General features: G+C 35.9%; 1 protein-coding gene across 1 annotated transcript in view; it reads left to right on the forward strand.

Annotated features, from left to right (window-relative positions):
* Positions 1-20,731, forward strand: part of LOC106668278 (locomotion-related protein Hikaru genki) — a 614,924-nt gene that overhangs the window by 561,625 nt on the left and 32,568 nt on the right. Inside the window, exon 10 of the mRNA XM_024224607.1 lies at positions 14,106-14,315. Coding sequence (XP_024080375.1) covers positions 14,106-14,315 — 210 coding nt within the window. The remainder of the gene's footprint in view (positions 1-14,105; positions 14,316-20,731) is intronic.

The following is a 20,731-nucleotide window of genomic DNA, read 5'->3' on the forward strand; positions in this document are numbered from 1 at the left end:
TAGGTTTAATCGAAGTATTTGCACTCAATGAAAGAATATGTTTTCTGTGTAGATGTGTTGAGAGTGTTAGCGAGATATTAATGTTTTTTGTTTATATATGTTTGATTTTAAAGACGTGAGAAAGGAAATAGGAAATTAATTTTTCTGTGAAGAGTCGGCTTCTTTGAGATGAAAGAGCCTTAACAATGAGAAAAAGAGCGTAATGGTTTGTCGTTCGAGCCTGGTTGGCCTTTCAGTATTATTATAGACTGGATTATTAGAGAAAGGAGAGAAAAATTGCTGAAGATTTAGACTATGTAGAATCGTTTGATGTGTGGAGTATAATAATTGTTTTCTGGGTAATATATGTTTTGTGTGTTATATGTATGTTATTGACATTGAATAATAAATGCAACTGGTACAAGAAAAATGATAAAATAGCCAAACCAAACCAAATCAGTGACACTAATGACCTGACTGGCAAGGATCCCTGGGCATTCGGAGCATAGAGGCAACGAAAAAGTTGACATGTTGGCCAAAGAGAGGGCCAACATGGATTCTCTAATTCCTGAACCTTACTGTGGTTTAGCATCCTGCCACAAAAGAGGATACATCTTAAATTGGATCCTTAATGAGTGGTGGAACAGTACCTCAGCGATGAGGCTCACAAAGAGATTCATAGAAGGACCATCCGCAAAATTACAAATGAATTACTGGAAAGCATCCGTAACAGAACCAGGATGCTGGTTGGACTGACAGGGCAGATGTTCCCATCTTTACTCATGGGTCTTGAGAACCATGAGGATCTTTAACGTCCGCTCTTATCCCCGAGGGGACTTCTCAGTCGCCCACTGTTCTCAAAGAGAACACCAAGAAGATTTTACATGCATTCTTTCACATCCCTTGGCTAGTGAGGTGGTGCAATGCTATCCAAGTTCAGATGTGCTCTAAAAAGGGCACTTCTATACACGTACCTTGAAAAAGGCAGTTTTGTAGTTTCCGGCACGGCCTTTCAGCCTTGCCTTTCACCACCCCCGGGGAGACACTATATCTCCAGTACCCTCCAGGTAAGGTACAATTTGTTTGCAAACCACGACCACGAGTCCAACCTCAATTAGTAGAGCCGCTTGGATACTCTACTCCCGTGGTTCAGTATTTTTAAGGCGGAACTGATCATAAGAACCTCCTACTGATGCACCCGTTGATTGAGGGGTGCGGGTTCAGTAACCCAGGAAGCCCCTGCCAAAGCAGAGGGGAAGGGGAAGGAAAAAGTAAAGGGTAAGGAAGGATAGGGAAGGTAATAGGGAATTTTGCCTCCATCATTGATTACCCCTAGGCACTTGAGCTGGTGGTAGGGCTTGCCTAAGCCTAAAAGCCCTAACCACCCCAAACTGACAGGGCACTGCCACTTAAGAAAGCACATGCACCGGATAGGAGTACAGACAGAAGAAACATTGTGCAGTTACTACAACGAAGAGGAGGAGACCGCAGAATACATTTTATGCTTCTATGAAGGTGCGGGTTATTGCAACTAGGACAGTTAAAACCATAAACAAGATCCTACACTAAGAAGCCGCTGTCAAGGCTATGGATGTTGATTAACAACATGAAACTGGTCAGTGAGTTATAAAAATAGGGGAGCACAATAGATCTACATAGGTCGAGGTGCAGAACGCCTTGTGGCTAAGTACGGCTTAAATCAACTAGTATAGAAATAGTTTTACATTTTTGAACTTAAGTTTAAGAATACTCCGTGTTGTATGTGGGCTGGTGAAGCTGAAAATTGGTCGTAACCAATCATTTCGGTCTGCCTTCTGTGATTCTTAAGTCATGACTATTTTTAAGGTATATTTAACATTGACCAGTTTTAATTGTCTGATTTATCTTTAGTGTTGAAATGGGAATACATCGAGTGTGAGCAGATTGGACGTTTTTCGCCTCCAACACAGCCAATCTAAATCGATTTAACCGTTTCCCGAAGGCTCCCCTAAGAGCTCTGTTTTATTCTGTCTTTACTATTTGCATAAAATCAATTCGGAACGTCTTGTTTACATCTGGACCCAATGAAGCACGGCCACCTTTCCGATATTCTTGTGTTTTGAATAAAGATCCAACCCAATGCATCCTGAGATGGAAAATGAAAAATTATTAAAAGCTTTCACTATTTTCGCCATTATTTTAAATTTCCTTGTGTGTGATATGTGATTTTTAGTTATAAGTTTGTTAAAATCACTCTGACAGTGACTTTCTTGATAATGAATAAACAAAATATAAAAAGGGAATCGTCTGAATCGATCAAAACAAAAACGGGGAAAGGATGAAACGAAATAAACAGAGTCCGGTACAATGGGCCAAGATCAGATTATTCTTTGTTTTAACACATCCTTTTATAGCAGAGTAATTAAAAAAGATTCAGGGTTTTAATTATACGAGATAGAACAATTTAAAGACGGGTTTGTACAGTTGCACAAAAGTTATTTGGCCTGAAAACCAGGCTCTAAGTGGAGAAATAAATAAAAAGAAAAGGGGGAGCAAACCACCCCCGTGGACATAAAGTGGTATTAAAGGCAGTCCTTAATTATCCCATCACATCTCTCTGCGTCGCTCTAAGATTTACAATTCCACTCAACTACTTCCCGTATCTTAACTGCCAAAAAATTCACCCCTTTATGGTTTTAACCTGTCTCCTGTGGGAGCAATAACGTTTATAAATTTCCAATAACAATCAAAGACTTGGAAATATTTTTCGATCAATTTTGATTTACAAAAATATCGCGGGAAAATGTAGTTTTTAATGTTTCGAAAATATAACGCCTAATAAAATATGCTATAGGATATAATAGGGTGTAAAGTAAAACCAGAATAAGATGTTACTGTGATAAATTACTTCCTCTGGGTAAACAGTTATACATTGCCGAGTTAGGCACGCCGAAGTTTGTCTTTAAGACCGATGAGAAAATTGGCCGAACGATTAATGCTTCTCTTCGCGAAATCCTCTTGATAAATTATTTTTCTCATGATATTAGAAATTGTAGTTATTTTATTATGATTAGACGTGGACAATTATCGATGTGCTAACCGGAAAAGCTTCTTTTTTCCCCCAGCCCAAGTGAATCTTCTAGAATTGATACCGAAAGTGGTTTCTTATTACCTACTTGGATTCGTTCTACTCCTGGCTTCCTACACTTTTTACGGTGGACGAGAGCTGGCCCGTCGCACTTAGGTTCAAAGGTACGAAGTTACCTTAGTCTCATAACCTGGAGGATCAGGATTTTTTATATTCTGCGTGATTCCTTTAAAAAATTCTAAAGGGTATGCGAACCTTCTTGGACATCGAAGGAGCATTTGACAACACTCCTTTCGAAGCAATGGTTACATCACTCAAACAGCGAGGAACAGACGAAACCTGCTGTAGATGGATAGAATCAATGCTAAAAAGCAGGAAAGTGCAGGTCTCCATGTTCCACGAAAAAGTAGAAGCAGTGGTGGCGAGGGGGTGTCCACAGGGTGGAATACTCTCGCCTCTGCTGTGGAATGTGGTAGNATCTACACAACATGGGTATATACAGCGATGACCCCATTTGCAGATTATGTAATGAGGAGGAGGAAACAGCCACTCATATCATCTTCGAATGCGAAGCAACAGCTCAATGGAGGTTTAACCTAGCGTACGAAAAAGACACAGGGAACCAAATTGCAGCAATAACAGTCAATGACTTGATGCTTCTGAGAAGAAGGATTGAGTCTATTGACTAAACTAGGGAACTGGGAAGGTACAATAAGCCAGAAGGCCGCAGTGCCCGGGGAGTGCAAACCCCGCTTCCTAGTATCCTATTCTACCATACCATACCATACCATACCAAAGGGTATGCGTTGATTCCAATCAAGAACCGTTATCATTTCACGTAAAAACCCTAACCACTTGGACATCACATTCCCCTTACAAGAATATATATATATATATAAGGGGTTACGTCTAAGACGAGTTCTGTGTCGATTTTTTTTCAAAACGCCTGGAAAAACACAGTGGAGTAGAGAGAACTGGCCGAGGAAAGGTCTGTCAGGGCACCTGTAGACCCAACACACCAGTATCACACGATTCCGCCGCAGTCGACCACATTTCATCAAAAGTGATATTCAGAACATGTTTACAAATAATTAGTTGTGTTATTTAGCCACGAAAAGATGTATGATACGACGTGTACAGATGTAGCACTACGGTGGACTTGGAGGTCCTTGCTAGGCTAATGTCTTCAAGTCTATTCTGAAGACGGAATGTACCGAGTGAAACCGAGCAACATGCGGTTGCTCAAGAAAACACCCCAAAAATTTGGTGGTAATGGTTACATTCTTATCAACTTCACCGAACACTGAGACCAGTTATACAGATGATTAACTTCAGATTCAGAAAACAAGGTTTAGCACGCCTGGTTTCGTCATTTAGTACCTCAAAATATGATGATAATGATACGACTTGAAAAGATTTTGTCTGAAGAACAGAAATACCGAGTTAAACCGAGCATAATGCGCTGCGGTTGACTCTTAATAACCTACAACCTAGGCTGAGAGTATTTATTAGCGTAAATGTGTGATGTGAGAAGAATAATAGAGGAATATTCAGTGTCCCATCTTAATTAAATCCGATGTAAAAAATAGGGTGGTGGGAGAACATAAATAAATAATATAGTGAAGTGTACGCTTAGGTTAAAAAATTCAAGCGTTAGGGCTTAAACAACGTAGCTCGCAGGACATGACAGAGATCTGACAACTCCGGTGTAGGTGATTCTCACGTCCTGCAGTAATATAAAAGAAATAATAAAGCGAACAGAATATAACACATCGGCTAGGAAGTGGGTTAAGAATTAGTTATCGGTGCAATGGAAATGTATCCATAAAAGTACCATCGCAGACACTAAAGGCAGAACCACTACACTTAGAACTTGCTAGCACTACAATGTTAATATAACATTCTGACTGTACACTTGAACCCAATGAAGCTTATGTATAGACTGAAGCAGCTGAAACAAGTCTGTGCACATATGGCCAGAAAGAAGAAGAAACAGTGGAAATTGTCCTCGAGGCCTATATAGGATTACTATTCCTGGAAGAGCCTGAAACACATTTGGATCTGTTAAATCTGGTGACAAGTAAACTGCCGTTTGACAATACACCCCGAGCCTAAGGTAGTTTATACCAGTACCAGAAGAGTACCATAGTCTACCACGGTTGCCTCTTCAATACTGATATTCAGAAAATGTTACAAATAACTAGTGTTATTTAGCCTCGAAAAGATGTATGTTATGTCGTGTACAGATGTGGCAGTACGGATATGTCAGTACGGTGGATTTGGAGGTACGAGGACTAATGTCTTCAAGGCTCTTCTGAAAGACTCACTAAGAACTTGTTAGCACTAGAATGCTAGATGACATTCTGACTGTATGTTTTAACCAAATGAAGCATATGTATAGAAGCAGCAGAAACAAGCCTGCGCACATAATGCCAGGAAGAAGAAAAAAAGGAAATTGTCCTCCAGGCCTACGCAGGATTACTATTCCTGGAAGAGGCCTGAAATACACACTTAAGGATCTGTTAAATCTGGTGAAAAGCTCGAAATGAGATGTGCTCATCTTGATAACCTACGGTAAACTGCCGTTTGACAATACACCCCGAGCCTGAGGTAGTTTATACCAGTACCAGAAGAGTACCATAGTCTACCACGGTTGCCTCTTCAATACTGATATTCAGAAAATGTTACAAATAACTAGTGTTATTTAGCCTCGAAAAGATGTATGATACGACTTGTACAGTTGTGGCGGACATGCCAGTTCGGTGGACTTTGAGGTACAAGGACTAATGTCTTCAAGGCTATTCTGAAGACGGAAAGTACCGAATGAAACCGAGCAACATGCGGTTGCTCAAGAAAAAACCCCAAAAGTTTGATGGTTTCTGTTACGGTCTGATCAGCTTCATCGAACAGTGACACTGAGACCAGTTATAGAGATGATTAACTTTTATTACAGATTTATTTCTATAAAAAACCTAAGATAGTACCATCAGCCTGTTAATTTGTGTTATCCATTATCCCCGGTTTTCAATAAAGCGTAGAGAGAATGTTGTAGTCAAGTTCTAACGAAAGTGGAAGGTAAGAGTGGATCGTAAACTCTCCACTTACCAGCCTCTGTTCCCTTCTTTTCCTCCCTTCAAACGACTTCGCAAGTTTTTATGCAAGTGCCTGCGGGAGATGAAATTTATGGAGCTATGTAAGTACTATTACGTTTTAACACCCCACTTCGATTTTGTCAAGGGCTAATTTGAAAGGAAATTAAGCAATATCCGAGCAACGCTCCTCATAAATCACCCATTTATCAAACTCCAGCTCATTTTAGCCGATCTCATTTCTTGCTGTTTGGAGATTTATTCCGCAGTTAAAAACAACAAGCAATTCTTCGTTTTAGCCCCAGCTGATCACTTATATCTATCCGGTTTTTTTGCACAAGAGTTCGATCAATGCAGTCAAACATAAAACAATATTACCGTACATAGTATGGAAGAAATTTAAAATTAGTCAAATATTTGTATCTTTATACTTCCAAAGCAAAAACTAGGAAATAGCTATTTAAGATTTTAGCAGGGTCTTAAATCTTAAACCTTGTTGCCATAGTTAAACAGTTGCTCTGCTAGGTATTGTGTATTTATGTTTAAACGGATTGTTCTGATTATCATAAGTTGATTAGTTGAAAGCTTGACAACTGACGCTTTAGACGTTGAGTTCAATCGATTGTAAAGATTTTGTTCAGTTAATCGACGAGGTATGCCTCATTTGAATTAATTTGCAATTGAGGATCTAAAATACTACAGTCCCAGAACCTATAATTAAGGTAAAAAGATCAAATATAAACAAACTCAGAACGTGTCAAAACAAATGGAGAAACGGACGAACTCTTTCTAAGCTCTTAAAAATCATTAATTAAAATTATAACTCTTTGGGTGACTAATAATTTTCTTCTACTAGATAGATTAATACTGTATTTCAGCAATAACTATTACAGTTTTTATGCACAAATGGCAAAATAAAAATATCTACATCATTACAGATATCTTCCAACTTAAATTGACATGACACTATTTACAAAAGTAACTAATAATAATAATAATTACATGACACTTAACTTAAAATCAATAATTACACGACGCAACAATAAAAGCTCAATAATTTAAGTGCTTCATAAACAAAATTGAACACATCAATTGTCTGGTTTCTTGCTTCAAATTTTAACAAGAACTCGAGTTTGTCTAAATTGTTACTACTTACGCATGTATCTATGTACTTCTTTAAATAAACGGATCTTTGAGGTTGATAAATTGGACAATTTAAAGATATATGTTCCAAGTTCTCATTTTCAAACAATTTAAACAAAGAACACATTGATTGTATGTCAATTACATATTTGGGCCCATTTAGAAAAAAATTGATTTCCTTAGCACTAGACAGCCTTAATTGTATAAGTAATCTTTGCTTATTTATTAACAAATTTAGTTGTAAATAATTTTCACATTTGTACAAGGAGCTGATATTTCTATAAAAATGGTTAAATTTTGAGTTTAGCACCTATTCTATGTCTATTGAGTAGAGATTATTTTTCCACTTGGACAAAATACTTTCTTTTTCGCGTTTTAGACGTTCAGGGTCGTAAAGGCACATCTTGTTACAACCTACACCAATCAGTAACTTTTGCAATTGATAGAACCAGTCCGTATAATTTACTTCTGAATCACATGCTGATGAATTAGCCTTACGGAAGACATCATGAAAGGATTTTCTCAGAAGCGAACTATTTTCCGTGCTCAATATTTTTATCCACAAATTTAAAATTCTTTTTAGCAACTGCACGGTAATGGGTTCAAGTTCAAGCTCAATCCTTACATAGTGACTAGGAGTATTTCTGAGCAAATGGTAAAGTTGCTTAAAATACCTGACTTGTAATTTATCCATTTCGTTAAAATGACCAAGTGTCCACAATTCCGCAGAAATCAAGGATGAGGCAGCAGCAATAGAATCAAACAGTCTCTTTTTCGTTTCTAATGAACGAGATATACCCTTTATTAAGACGTCTCTAGACTTACCAAGTGCACTCAAGCCTTTGTTAAAAGAATTTTTCACTGCTGAGTTGAACTTCCCAACACAACTAAATGATACACCTAGATATGCAAGTTGTTATCATACTCTACGCCAGAGTTGGGCAAAATCAAACTAATTCAATCATGATTAAGGATTTTGATTGAAGTTTAATCATGATTAAATTAGTCATGAGTAAATTAATCATTATATGATTTAATCATAATTAATTCAATCATGAGGTTTGACTAAATCATATAATGATTAATTTACTCATGACTAATTCAATCATGATTCAACTTCAATCAAAATTCTTAATCATGGTTGATTTTGGTTTTGATTTTCCCCAACTCTGGCTACAATGACCAACTTACCAAAATCCAACCGACTCCGGATAAAAATTTTGAGATGAGAGTCGTGCTCAAGGCCAACCTTCAAAAAGTATTATCATAAACGAGAACCAAACTTACATAATTATTCTACAAGTCTATTTTATTACATTCAAGACCCCTAGATGGTGTATTTTCCAAATAATGTAGAAATCTCTCCTTTTAAGGGGAATAAATTTTAATTCAAAGAAATATTTTTTCCATTGATCGGTTATGCAAACATATTTACTTTTCAAAGCGTAGCTTGTTCTCGGATTTTTTTATTTTATTATTATTATTATTATCATTATCATTATTTTTTGGCTTTTCATAACGACGGAGTTTTACTTATAATTGGAAGATTGATTTTTGTTAAATAAGATGTTGAAGGATTTTCGTTTTGATGAAATAAATTTCTGTTAGAAAATTTTTGAAAAGGGATGAAGTTGTGTATTTTTCATTTTTTGAGCACCCATTTGAACATGATTTATCGAAATTTAGTCATGACTAACTATATTGCGACTAAATTAGTCATGCCTCGTATTTAATTACTAGTCATGACTAATGTAGCCATCAATCACATATGGCGACTAATGACTAAATTAGTCACTTACTACCAATCATGACTAATGGTCTGAGTGATCAATCATTAATCATTAGAAATGACTAATTTTTGCCCAACACTGCTCTACGCACTCACGGCCAAAATTCAGCTTTTTTAATCTTTTACATTTGAATGGTCGTTATTTGGTTAAGGTGCTCCGAATGGACCACTCCAGATTCCCCCATACGGTAGCTAAAGAGATCATCAGGCTGGGGATATCTTGGGCTGCTGACTGGGGTAGACTGGCGGACAGGGTGGGAGTGGGTTTGTCCTTTTCGCAACCCGAGAGTAAGGCTCTCTCTCTTCAACTCCAGTCAATTATTAGTAGACTGAAAGATAGTTTTATGGTGAGCAACATAGAGAGAGTGCAGGCTTCCCGTCGATACCGTATATATAGGATGCTGGATCACGGAGTCAGATATGCCAGCTTGGTTGGGGACCAAAAGACAAATAAGAAAATTACAGACATACGTTGGATCCTGAAACTGAGGGGAGAATTGCTGAACCTACGACATAAGCCGTATGATCTCCTTACCCAACAGGAGTGTGAGTTATGTAATTTACGGGTGAAGGAAGACATATACCACTTTGTCGCGGAATGCCCCATTCTGTCCCCCTACCGTTTATCTCCGTTCGGCGAAAGAACCGTATCAATGGACAGATGCATCAGATTGCTCGACGGACCAGATTGGACAGACTTGGTGAATTATGCTAAAGCGGCCTGGGCCTATCGAAAGCTAATAGTAAACGAATTTAATTAGTAATTCTTCTCTCTTCTTCTCTTTTACTCCCAATTTCTTTGCCCCCGCTCTTACCCTTGATATTTGGTGTTTCTGTTTCTCCGGTCTCAGCTCCGCTCATTGATTTTTAATTTTCAGTTTTGTGTCCTTTTGATTTGGTATTTTGTTATAGATGTTACACTTAGCATAGACTTAGTTTAATGCATTTGTACGTTTAATTTACAGGATTAGTCAATAATTAATCCAAGCCCCGGCAGACGGTTACCTTGCCGTATTAAGTTTATTTTCTTGTTTGAATTATATGTAATTTTTCTTTTTTCTTCTTGTGTGCAATAAACTTATTATTATTATTTTACATTTGGGAGAGTTTCTAAATACCATAGCTTTTGTTTTCGTTACATTTACCACAAAAACATTAAGGGTGCAATACTCAGCTAGAATATCCAGGGTAGTTGCGCTTCAGTAGCCGAATCGGCGAATAGTACGATATCGTCGGCAAAAAGTAAACATGTAATGTAAATTCTATTATCTAGTCTTACTCCACTGATGCCACGGATTTTAAAGAATTGAAGGAAATCAGATAGGAACATTGAAAACAACAGTGGAGACAACGAGACACCCTGTAAAACCCCCCTCGTCACGGAAACTTTCTCGATCATCAATTCGCCATTTAGCTTTAACATAAAATTTACCCCATTGTACAAGTTCCTTATTATTCTTATGGTTTTAGTGCCTACTCCTATCATGCGTAGTTTTTCCCAGATAAATTTCTTCTACTATAAGGACTCTACACAATTTGAGAAGGAAGTCATAAGACGCAGGATGGTATGACCCGAAACGTTTTCTCCCTTTCCAAAAATTTTCCAAAGGCATGAAATAATAATAATTAGAAGTAGCGTCAGTTAAAGTGTACGTACCGTTGCCTTACTGATGTTTTAGAAGGCATCGTCTACGAACTGTCTTTGTCTTGTTTTGTTTTTATATAACTCTTCTAAATCAAAAATTTGACTTAATTATGTTACCAAGGATTTCTCCGAACTGGCTCTATTACCAGTCCATACGGGTTTGATAAATTCATATGATGAATATATGATATACGGTGAACTGATATGTGAATTCTATTTTTGTTGTGTAATGGCAGCTTGTGGCGGCGGTCTTGTCAGTTTATACTTGAATAAACAATATGAGCGTTGGAGTTTTCCCATGAATTTTTGAATTTGATAGGTTTAACGTTATCGAAATGAATTTCCCTTTTTTGCGTTGGCATGCACAGCACATTTTTACAAGAAAGCGGTTTTTACAATTCTTTTTTAATTGTGTTGGTTAATTATAAGGCGTGTTTCAGAGATATCCTGTGTGCTTAAAATATAAAGTAATGCTGTTAGGAGTACTTTGTACATTAGCGGAATCACCATACATCAAAAGAGGAGCCATCCAATTTAAACCCCGCCCCCTCAAACCGTTAAAAAAACGGGTGGCTCCATGTAAAAACTTGATATCGATTTATGCCCGTTTCCGCCTTGCCAAGTGTGAATGGTTTTCGCCCTTTCCCCATTAAACTTGTTGACGTAAACCGAATTGATATTTGCTTCCGGAATCTGCTCAATGGAAATTTTTTATAAAAATATTAACATTATTGGTTCTTATTCAGAAATCGTGAGATGCCATTACTCTGGCACAATTACACAGAAGACAAGCACTTTGAGTGAGTAGAAATACTTTGAATATAAAAAAAATATATTTTGCATTGCATAAATTCACGTTTTCACATCCTACATGTATTTGTTAAATGTAAACAATGTTTGTAAATCCCAGGCCCTGAAGATGATCTCAATAAAGATCGAAACGTTGGCACGATAAAAAAATGTTTTTCTGAAACCTTCATCACACCAGACCGCATCTCACGATTTCTGAATAATTATCGATTAACTACATGTTATTAGTTCTTGTGAGGTTCGTTTGACGAGGTCTACTGGGTGATAAACGTGTATTTTAGTCGTTTCCAAAACTACTGGTTCTGTCAACAAATCGCTGAATCGGTCATACATGAGCGCAGTTATTTTGCCGTTTTGATAGATTTCTAGCCTAGACGATTTTACAGAAGCTTACTTTCAAAGTTCTTTGGATTAATTATTATAAATGAAGTAGATTCTCATGAACAAAATCAAAATATAAATACGAATAGTATACAAATGATATATAATTTTATTATTACGCGCAAAAACATTTCATATTTTATAACCTAATAACATAACTTTAAACCTACTTTTGACCAAAAACACAGAGTTTCTGAACAGTTAATAATTGAGAAGTAGAGAGACAGATAGTCAGAAAGAACGAGAGAGAGAGAGAGAAAGAGAGAGCAAGATTAATATTTCATTGATGAAAGAGAGAGAGAGAGAGAGTGAGAGAGAGAGAGTGAGAGCGCAAGTAATCCTGTGAAAAATCAAGAAAGAAAGACAAATACGAAGAAGTAGAGAAATAAAGAGTAGGGAATAATATGAGTAGGGTTAGAGAGAGGAAGACAACGAGAGAAACAAGAATAGAGACATAGATAAAGAAAAAGTCATCTAAAAGATAGATAACCTAAAAAAGATCAAAAAGTAGAATAAGAGAAAGAGAAAGAGGGGGTAAGTTATCAAGTGAAAAATAAAAAATCGAAGACAAATACTAAGAAGTAGAGAAATAAACTGTAGGGAATAATATGAATATGGTTATAGAGAGAAGGAGAAAGAAAGATACAAGAATAGAGACATGTAGATAAACAAAAAGTCTTCTAAAAGATAGATAACCAATGAATAAGTGACAAATAGAGAAATATTAAGAAAAAATAACAAAAAGAGAAGAACCTAAAAAAGATCAAAAAGTAGAATAAGAGAAAGAGAGAGGGGGGCAAGTTATCAAGTGAAAAATCAAGAAACAAGGACAAATACGAAGAAGTAGAAAAATAAAGAGTGGGGAATAATATGAATAGGGTTAAAGAGAGAAGGACAATGAGAGAAACAAGAATAGAGACATATAGATAACGAAAAAGTCATCTAAAAGATAGATAATCAGTGAATAAGTGGCAAATAGAGAAATATTAAGAAAAGATTAAAAAAAGAGAAGAACCTAAAAAAGATTAAAAAGTAGAATAAGAAAAAGAGTGAGAGAGGAGGCAAGTTATCAAGTGAAAAATAAAAAGACAAAGACAAATACTAAGAAGTAGAGAAATAAACGGTAGGGAATAATATGAATAGGGTTATAGAGAGAGGGAGAACGAAAGAAACAAGAATAGAGACATGTAGATAAAGAAAAAGTCTTCTAAAAGATAGATAACCAATGAATAAGTGACAAATAGAGAAATATTAAGAAAAAAGAGAAGAACCTAAAAAAGAACAAAAAATATAATAAGAGAAAGAAAGAGAGAAAAAGAGATAGAGGGGGGCAAGTTATCGAATGAAAAATAATGAATCAAAGACAAATACTAAAAAAGTGGAGAAATAAAGAGTAGGGTTGGAGAAAGAAGGACAACGAGAGAAACAAGAGACAAATAGAGAAATATTAAAAAAAATAATAACCTAAAAAAAGAACAAAATTACAATAAGAGAGATAGGAATTAATTCAATTGAATATTTTTATTTATAAAAAAGTAGCAAAATTAGGCCTCATGGATTTTTCTTACATTTAACGAACATTGGTAAATACAAATAAAGTTTACATAATTCAAAATGTAAAACAATATGTTAATTACAAATATATTTTATACATAAAATTTTAAATATTATTGATGTTGTACAGAGTTTGATTGAACATAATCTAATTAGAGAAAATAGAGAGAGAAAGATATAGTGAGGGAGAGACTATTCACCCCGCAACACATACCAATAAATCACACAGAATATAAATCGATTAAAGATAGAAAATATATATACAGATATGTAATAGCTAAATAGAGTAAAAATTAGAAAGATTGATAGTGAGGATGAAAGAAAGATCTTGGGAGAAATAGAAAAGATAATATGAAAGAGTGTAAGAGAAAGAAGGGTAAGGTGATCATTCCATCATTGATTTTTCGATCCAGGTAGAGAGTGAATGAATGATAAATGGAAAAATGAAGAGGGATAGGGAAATAAGAGCTTGAGAAAAATAAAGAGGAAAATAAAAAATTGAGAGGGTGTACGAGATATAGAAAAAATGAGAATGGTTAACGATAAGATATTTCATGTATGACTTTGACCAGAAGGCAGAATTAAAAATCAATATTTAGATGTTAATTTTTTGTTAATTGTATAAATTGTAATGTTTAATTGTTTCAGGCCGGTGGTCGGGTGCGGTGCCAAGGTGCGAGGCGATCCTGTGTCCGAGGCTGATTCCGGAAGACCCTCGGCTCATCCTCTCCCCGCACAACACGACTTACGGCTCACGGGTTCTCTTCTCCTGCCCGTGGGGTTACAGGCTGGCCGGCTCCCCTGGGATCGAGTGCCTGATCGATTCTCTCTGGTCGGCACCCCTACCGAATTGCCAAGGTACGCCCTCGACTTAAAAAGTCCAGTGTATGATCAATCCACATATGTACTATTCACGAGTTGGTTTTAACGATGGAGTTGATTATTATCAATTTATTTTTTTATTTTTTTTTTTTTTTTGGTCTTTATTCAACTGATTAAATGTTCTCTAATAGATCAGTTTTCTGTTGTGAACTCAATATCTCAATCAAACCGAACTCCTTAAAAAAATCCTTTGTAACGAATTGCTTACACATCAACCTACTTAAAAAAAGCTTTCCAAAGTCTTATATTTAACTTTAGTAAAAGAATGCACAAATTCGTGCTCTTAGGTGTTTCAATAAGGTAAAATCGGTCAATATCCCAGGTGCCGAACAGACAATGAAACATTTTTTGCGTAATAAAACAAAAAGAAAGTTGAATCATAAGCTGATCAAATAAAGTTGGTGGTGATTAATGGGCTATGAGCCGGTGAACGCGTGTTGAACTGAACGACACCACTTCACGAAGTCCGTTTATTCGCGCTGGTTCAAGTTTCACACCAACCGCTTCACGGCATCTTCAGTGAGGAGCTGAACCAAGCACATATTGATTACTTAATAATCTACTTCATAGTCATCATAAAATAAAAAAAAAATTATATCAGGGTCTTTAAGTTAACCGTAACTATTGTTCTAAATTTTGCCCCTGAAAAATGTATACGAGCTATTCGTTATACATTTAACTTGAATAGACAAACCTAGCAAAAAATCACGTACTACATTTGGATAGTATGGCGAATAAAATATTATCCTACAATTAGGCTATAGCTGATATTCTGATTCTATCACAAATAATGGAAGAGAGAGAAAAGCAATTGAAGAAGTTAAAAACTAAAAAGAGAGATAGAACAAGTGAATGGCTAAAAAATAGAAAGTGAAAGAGAGAAAAAGAGATGTAAGTGAATAAGAAAAAAAAATAGAAAGAATAGAGGGAGAGAGAAACAAAAGGAAGAGTGATCTAGAAACAAGTAGTAAAAGAAATAGTGTAGAAAAAAATAAAAAGTGTTAGAGGGCAAATAGAAGAAAGAGAGAAGCAAGAATACAGACAGATAGATAACTAGAAAAACAAATAAAGGGAGAGAGTTAGTGATTGAGTAATAATCTATTGAAGAATAGTGAATAAATAAAGATAAAGAAAAAATAAAAGAGAAAGAAGGACTACCGTAGATTAGAATAGAATAGAGTAGAAAGAGAGAAAAGTGAATAAGTAAAAGAATAGAAAGAGAGAAAAATACAATTAAAAGTGATACAGAAAAAGAAAGAGAAAGGAATAATGTAGAAGGATATAAAAAGGTATAGAGGAAAAATTTAAAACAGAGATAAATATGAATATAGTCAGATAGATAAATATGAAGACAAATAAAAATGGAAAGAGAGAGAGAGAGAGAGAGAGAGAGAGAGAGAGAGAGAGAGAGAGCTGGCGATTAAGAAAAAATCTAGTGAAGAAAAAAGAATAATTAAGATAAAGAAAAAATAAGAGAAAAATAAAGACTAGAGTAGGTTAGAGTACAGTAGAGAAGAAAGAAAGAGAGAGAGCTGGCGAATAAGAAAATATCCAGTGAAGAAAAAAAAATTAAGATAAAGAAAAAATCAGACAGAAAGAAAGACTAGAGTAGGTTAGAGTACAGTAGAGAGGAAAGAGAGAGAGAGAGATGAGAGAGAGAAATAAAATGAAGAGTGATACAGAAAAGAACGAAATAGTAGTGCAGGATATAAAAAGGGTTAGAAAAGTTAGGAAAAGGAGAGAGAGCTAGTGATTAAGTAAAAGTTTAGTGAAAATTAGAGATAACGAACAAAATAAAAGAGAAAGAAAGACTCGAGTAGAGTAGAGAAGGAAGAGAGAGAGAAAAGTGGATAAGTTCAAAAATAGAAATATTAGAGAGAGAAAAAACAAAAAAGAAATGTTGTAGAAGGATATGCAAAAGGGTACGGGGAAAATAGAAGAAACAGAGAAATAGAAATACAGGCAGATAGATAAATATAATAAATTAATAATAAAGGGAGGGACCTAGTGACTAAATAAAAATCTAGTGAAGAATAGATAAACAAATCGAGGTAAAGAAAAAATAAAGGAGAAAGAAATATTAGAGTTGAGATAGAGTGTGTACCACTAACGCTAGCTTTTTCTTCTTTTTTTGTTTTTATCCCATTCGGTCAAAATCTAACTTTCTCGTAAATTTATGAAATTCAGTCAGGACATTTTGTAATATTATATTTTTTGTATCTGGCTAGACGTTTTCTTGCGCCATGACGCTTCTCATTATCCTGCTCCTAATTCTTCATTAATTTCGCATGAAAATAGTTTGCCCTTTCAGACTTTGCAAGTAGGCTTTCTTTCCGTGACCACTAACCATTTTCTTTGTAAATGGAAAATTCTGGAAATGCTTTCGTTTTCGTTTTTCTCCAATTCTTCATCCCATAGCTTTTTTCCGCTTCTTTCGTTTTCTATGTGCAGCATGAGTGTGGTAGGAGGAAGACAGTAAGACAAGGAAGGAAGGTGACAGCAAGAGTAAAAATAGATATCGAGAGAGAAGGCAAGTCTGAGGTAAAAAAAATAAAAATAATAGTATAAAAGAAAATTGAAAGAGATGAGAATACCTTTCTTCATTCACTCACTATTTTAAATAATATATTCATTATATCAATGTTATAATGTGACTATCATTGTTATCTGTGCAACCAAAAAAAGGATTTTTTTCATTAAATTATTTTGACAGTAGAATTCCGATTAATTTTTTTTAGATCTTTTTATTTGATCACAACGTAATAAGATCCACTGAATAATCTAATTGTTAAATATCGTTCAATCAGATATAACACGAAGTAGGTGCAGATGAGACAAAGCCCCTCGCTTCCTCGGTCCCGCTTCGTTTATGAATATTGGAAACGACCGTGAAGATAAATGGGTTGGCAAGCGCAGAAATTTGGTAGGAGATCAAAGTGAGACCGTTACACAGGCATTGTTACAGGTATACATCAAGCTTTCAATACCCTCGTAACAACCTAACGCTTTGATTCAGGATATTGAATAGTAGGCTCCATGACCCTTTCTGCTGAGTGTTCCAAAGGAGCATAAATTTTCAAGAACTGTTGCAAACTTCAACAGGTATTAAAGCGTCTAGTTGCAGACTCGGAATAATTTTATCCTATTTAACCATCGCTAATAATCAAATATTGATCGGTTTATTTATTTCCATCCTGTAGTTTTTTTTTTAAATTGATTTATAACCGAAAAATCTTATTTTTGTAAAATCACATGATTTTTCAACTTTTAATGCCGTCATTACGTTACGTCATAGCTTGTTGTCAAACCTGTCACACCACGTCATATCTGTTGTCGTCTCAGGCACAAGGACCCATTAAATCTGACGTCTTCCCCCTTCGTTCCTATATCGTCTTGTCCCCGAAAATCTTCACGCAGTCAATGTCATGTATGACGACCCGCATTTTTTCTTCAACCTTCACAACTCTTCACAACATTGATCATCTGGTCCGTTTTTGTGTACCGTATCGCGTAGCATGTTCGACACACATTAGTTATGTTTTTTTAGACCTCAGACATAGCCAGTAATCATGGTTTAAACATTAAAATTTTCCCACTTTTTTTTCATGTTTTCAACATGAGGGTTTTGATGTTCTAGATATTAGAATATTTTTTATAGGTAAGGGATATAACAGGAAACAATTATATTTAAAAATGAAAATATTTGCAATTGAAAAATATATCGCAGTTTACACGTGCTTTAAGTTTGGCTACAAATCGAATAGATTATACGGCATTTGACAAATGGCAAAAAGGAGGGAAAATTCAAAAGGTGGGGTTGAGATGGGAAGTTATGTCCGTGTGGATCGAGGTCGCATAACTCAAGTGGTAGAACAGCGGCGTATTCAGCTTAAGGTTGTGGGTTCGAATCCCGGTCGAGGCAATGACTTTTTTATTTCACCCAATACCTTACATAAAGTTTAATTAATTATTGATTGTACTTACACCCTATTTATATTGATTATCTGTATAACCATGTATCGATGATTTATATGAATGTTCATTTTTTTCTAAACAATAAAATTTTCTCTCAATTAATAAATATCATAATTTACAATGCATGCAAAAAAATAAAACAACATCTAAATACACCATCCCATAGTGGAGATATAGCCAAACTTAAACAAGAAACAACTTTAGCAAAGATTTTTTTTTTTTAATTTATTTATTTGTAGCCTATACATACTTGTACGTAATACAAATGTGATCACAATGTATATTGTTCACCGCTCGGTCACAGCTCTAACACTGATGCCAGCGCTGCACCCGGAGGACGCATGCCATGAGAAGCCAGCCAGTGCTGGCACTGATTTTAATAGATTAAGGGGCAAGGAGTTCTCGGGGCCATCGTCGTTTTAGGCGACGTGGTGGATTCTCGGGATGGGAATATATGGAGAGGGCTCTAGCGGTAGGGTTAGGATGGATCGATAGGTTGGTATGAAATTTTTGGAATCGGAAATGGATCAGTTCGTGGACAAAAGGAACGTTGAGGTCTTTGTGGATAGTGAGGTTAGAGACGTAAAAAGGAGCTTTGACGATTTGTCTGAGGACTTTTGATTGGAAGGACTGGATACGCTGGATGTTGGATGGTTTGGCGGAACCCCACAGTTCCACACCGTATGTCCAAATTGGTCGCAGTAAAGTCTTGTATAAGGTCAGTTTAGTGCTGATGGTTAACCCGGATTTTGGTCCTAGTAGTCTGCGTAATTGTCCAAGTCTTCTGTTGAGTTGTTGTCTTTTAAGTCTTGTGTGGGGATTCCACGTCAGTCTGCTGTCAAGGTATAGTCCTAGGTATTTGACTTGAGTGGAAGTCGGTATCTCTTCATTGTTGATGTATAGTGGAGGGCAAGACTGTTTTTTCAAAGTGAACGTACATTGGATGCACTTTTCGTTTAATCACACGTTTAATCTTGTCCTCCACTTTTTGCACCAACCTTCGATGAGCTCAAGGTGTTCTTGGATATTAGAGGTAGCTTGGGTAGGATTCAAGTTAGAGGACAAAATTGAGGTATCATCCTCGTAGGTGGTAATGATGGTATTGGGGTGAGTAGGTAGATCAGCAGTATAGATGGTATAAAGGATAGGACTAAGGATACTCCCTTGTGGGACAGCGGCTTGTATTGGCCTGATTTCAGAGAACTCGTTACCGCACCTCACTCTGAAGCAGCGGTCTGTTAGGTAGGATTTCAGGATAAGGTAATGACGAGTGGGTAGGAAGCGTTTGAGTGTATAAAGCATGACCGGGTGCCACACCCTGTCAAAAGCTTGTGCTACATCTAGGAACGCACCCAGGCAATACTCTTTGTTCTCAAGAGCAGAGGAAATGGTGTCCACAACTCTAAAACAAGCCGAATTGGTGAAAGGGAATAATATTATAAGTATCTAGGATAGGGATTAGTCGTTTTAAGAGGAGCCTTTCAAGGATTTTGGACATTGTAGGAAGCAAAGACAAGATAACTAAATGCATCGTGTGATGAAGAGAGAAATGAAAGAAAAATAGAATACAGAAGATCGAAAAGAAGTTCTACAACAAAATAAAATTTGAGAACAGAAAAGAATTGAGAAATTTTATATGGGAATTGCAGAAAGATATCTATATTGCCTCTATAAAATAACTATGAAAAATAGCAAATAGCATACGGAAATAATGAAACAAAAATTACAACTGAATCAATAAAATCCATATTGAACTCTTCCCTGCTGACAAGCCCGAAACAGAAAAAAATGCACAAAGAAACCAGAAAACTTGACGAAAATAGATGTCCTTTCGGAGACAGCAGTAAATGAAAGTAAACTAGGCAAAGCCCCTGGAAGGCGTCGGTTCAATTATTGCTAAGGAGGGTAGAAATAATAAAAGTAAACTTACTAAACAACAAATACCTAAGACTAAGATATATGCCCACTGAACAAAAAATAAATAAAACTGATGCTAAAACCTGGAAATGGTAAAACCCGAGGATTCAGTTTCATCTCTGTTTTTACTAAATACTAGATTGTTTAATTGCAAATAAAACTTTAGTAAATAGGCAACATGGTAATATGAAACACAAATCAATCACGCACAAATCTTAATAACCAAAGTTTGCTGAATCTTTTTAAAAAAGATGGTTCCTACTCACATTAAGTTGTTTCGCAACAATCCGGATTNACCCCGCTTTTTGTCAAGTTGTCTACCTTGTCTTTAGGTTTTAAGAGGATGTTTTTTAGTGACCCCGTACTTCTATAAGCTATTCTAAAACCTTCTTGTTTAAAAATTTTACTAACTTTTTCCGATAATTCACCAATGTGTGGCAAACAACGGAAACCTAATGATTCATTTATGGTGGGGTGGCTGAGTCCTATTGTTGATTCGT

Source organism: Cimex lectularius, unplaced genomic scaffold, assembly GCF_000648675.2.
Source record: "Cimex lectularius strain Harlan isolate CLEC.00 unplaced genomic scaffold, Clec_2.1 scaffold71, whole genome shotgun sequence".
Taxonomy (NCBI): Eukaryota; Metazoa; Arthropoda; class Insecta; order Hemiptera; family Cimicidae; genus Cimex; species Cimex lectularius.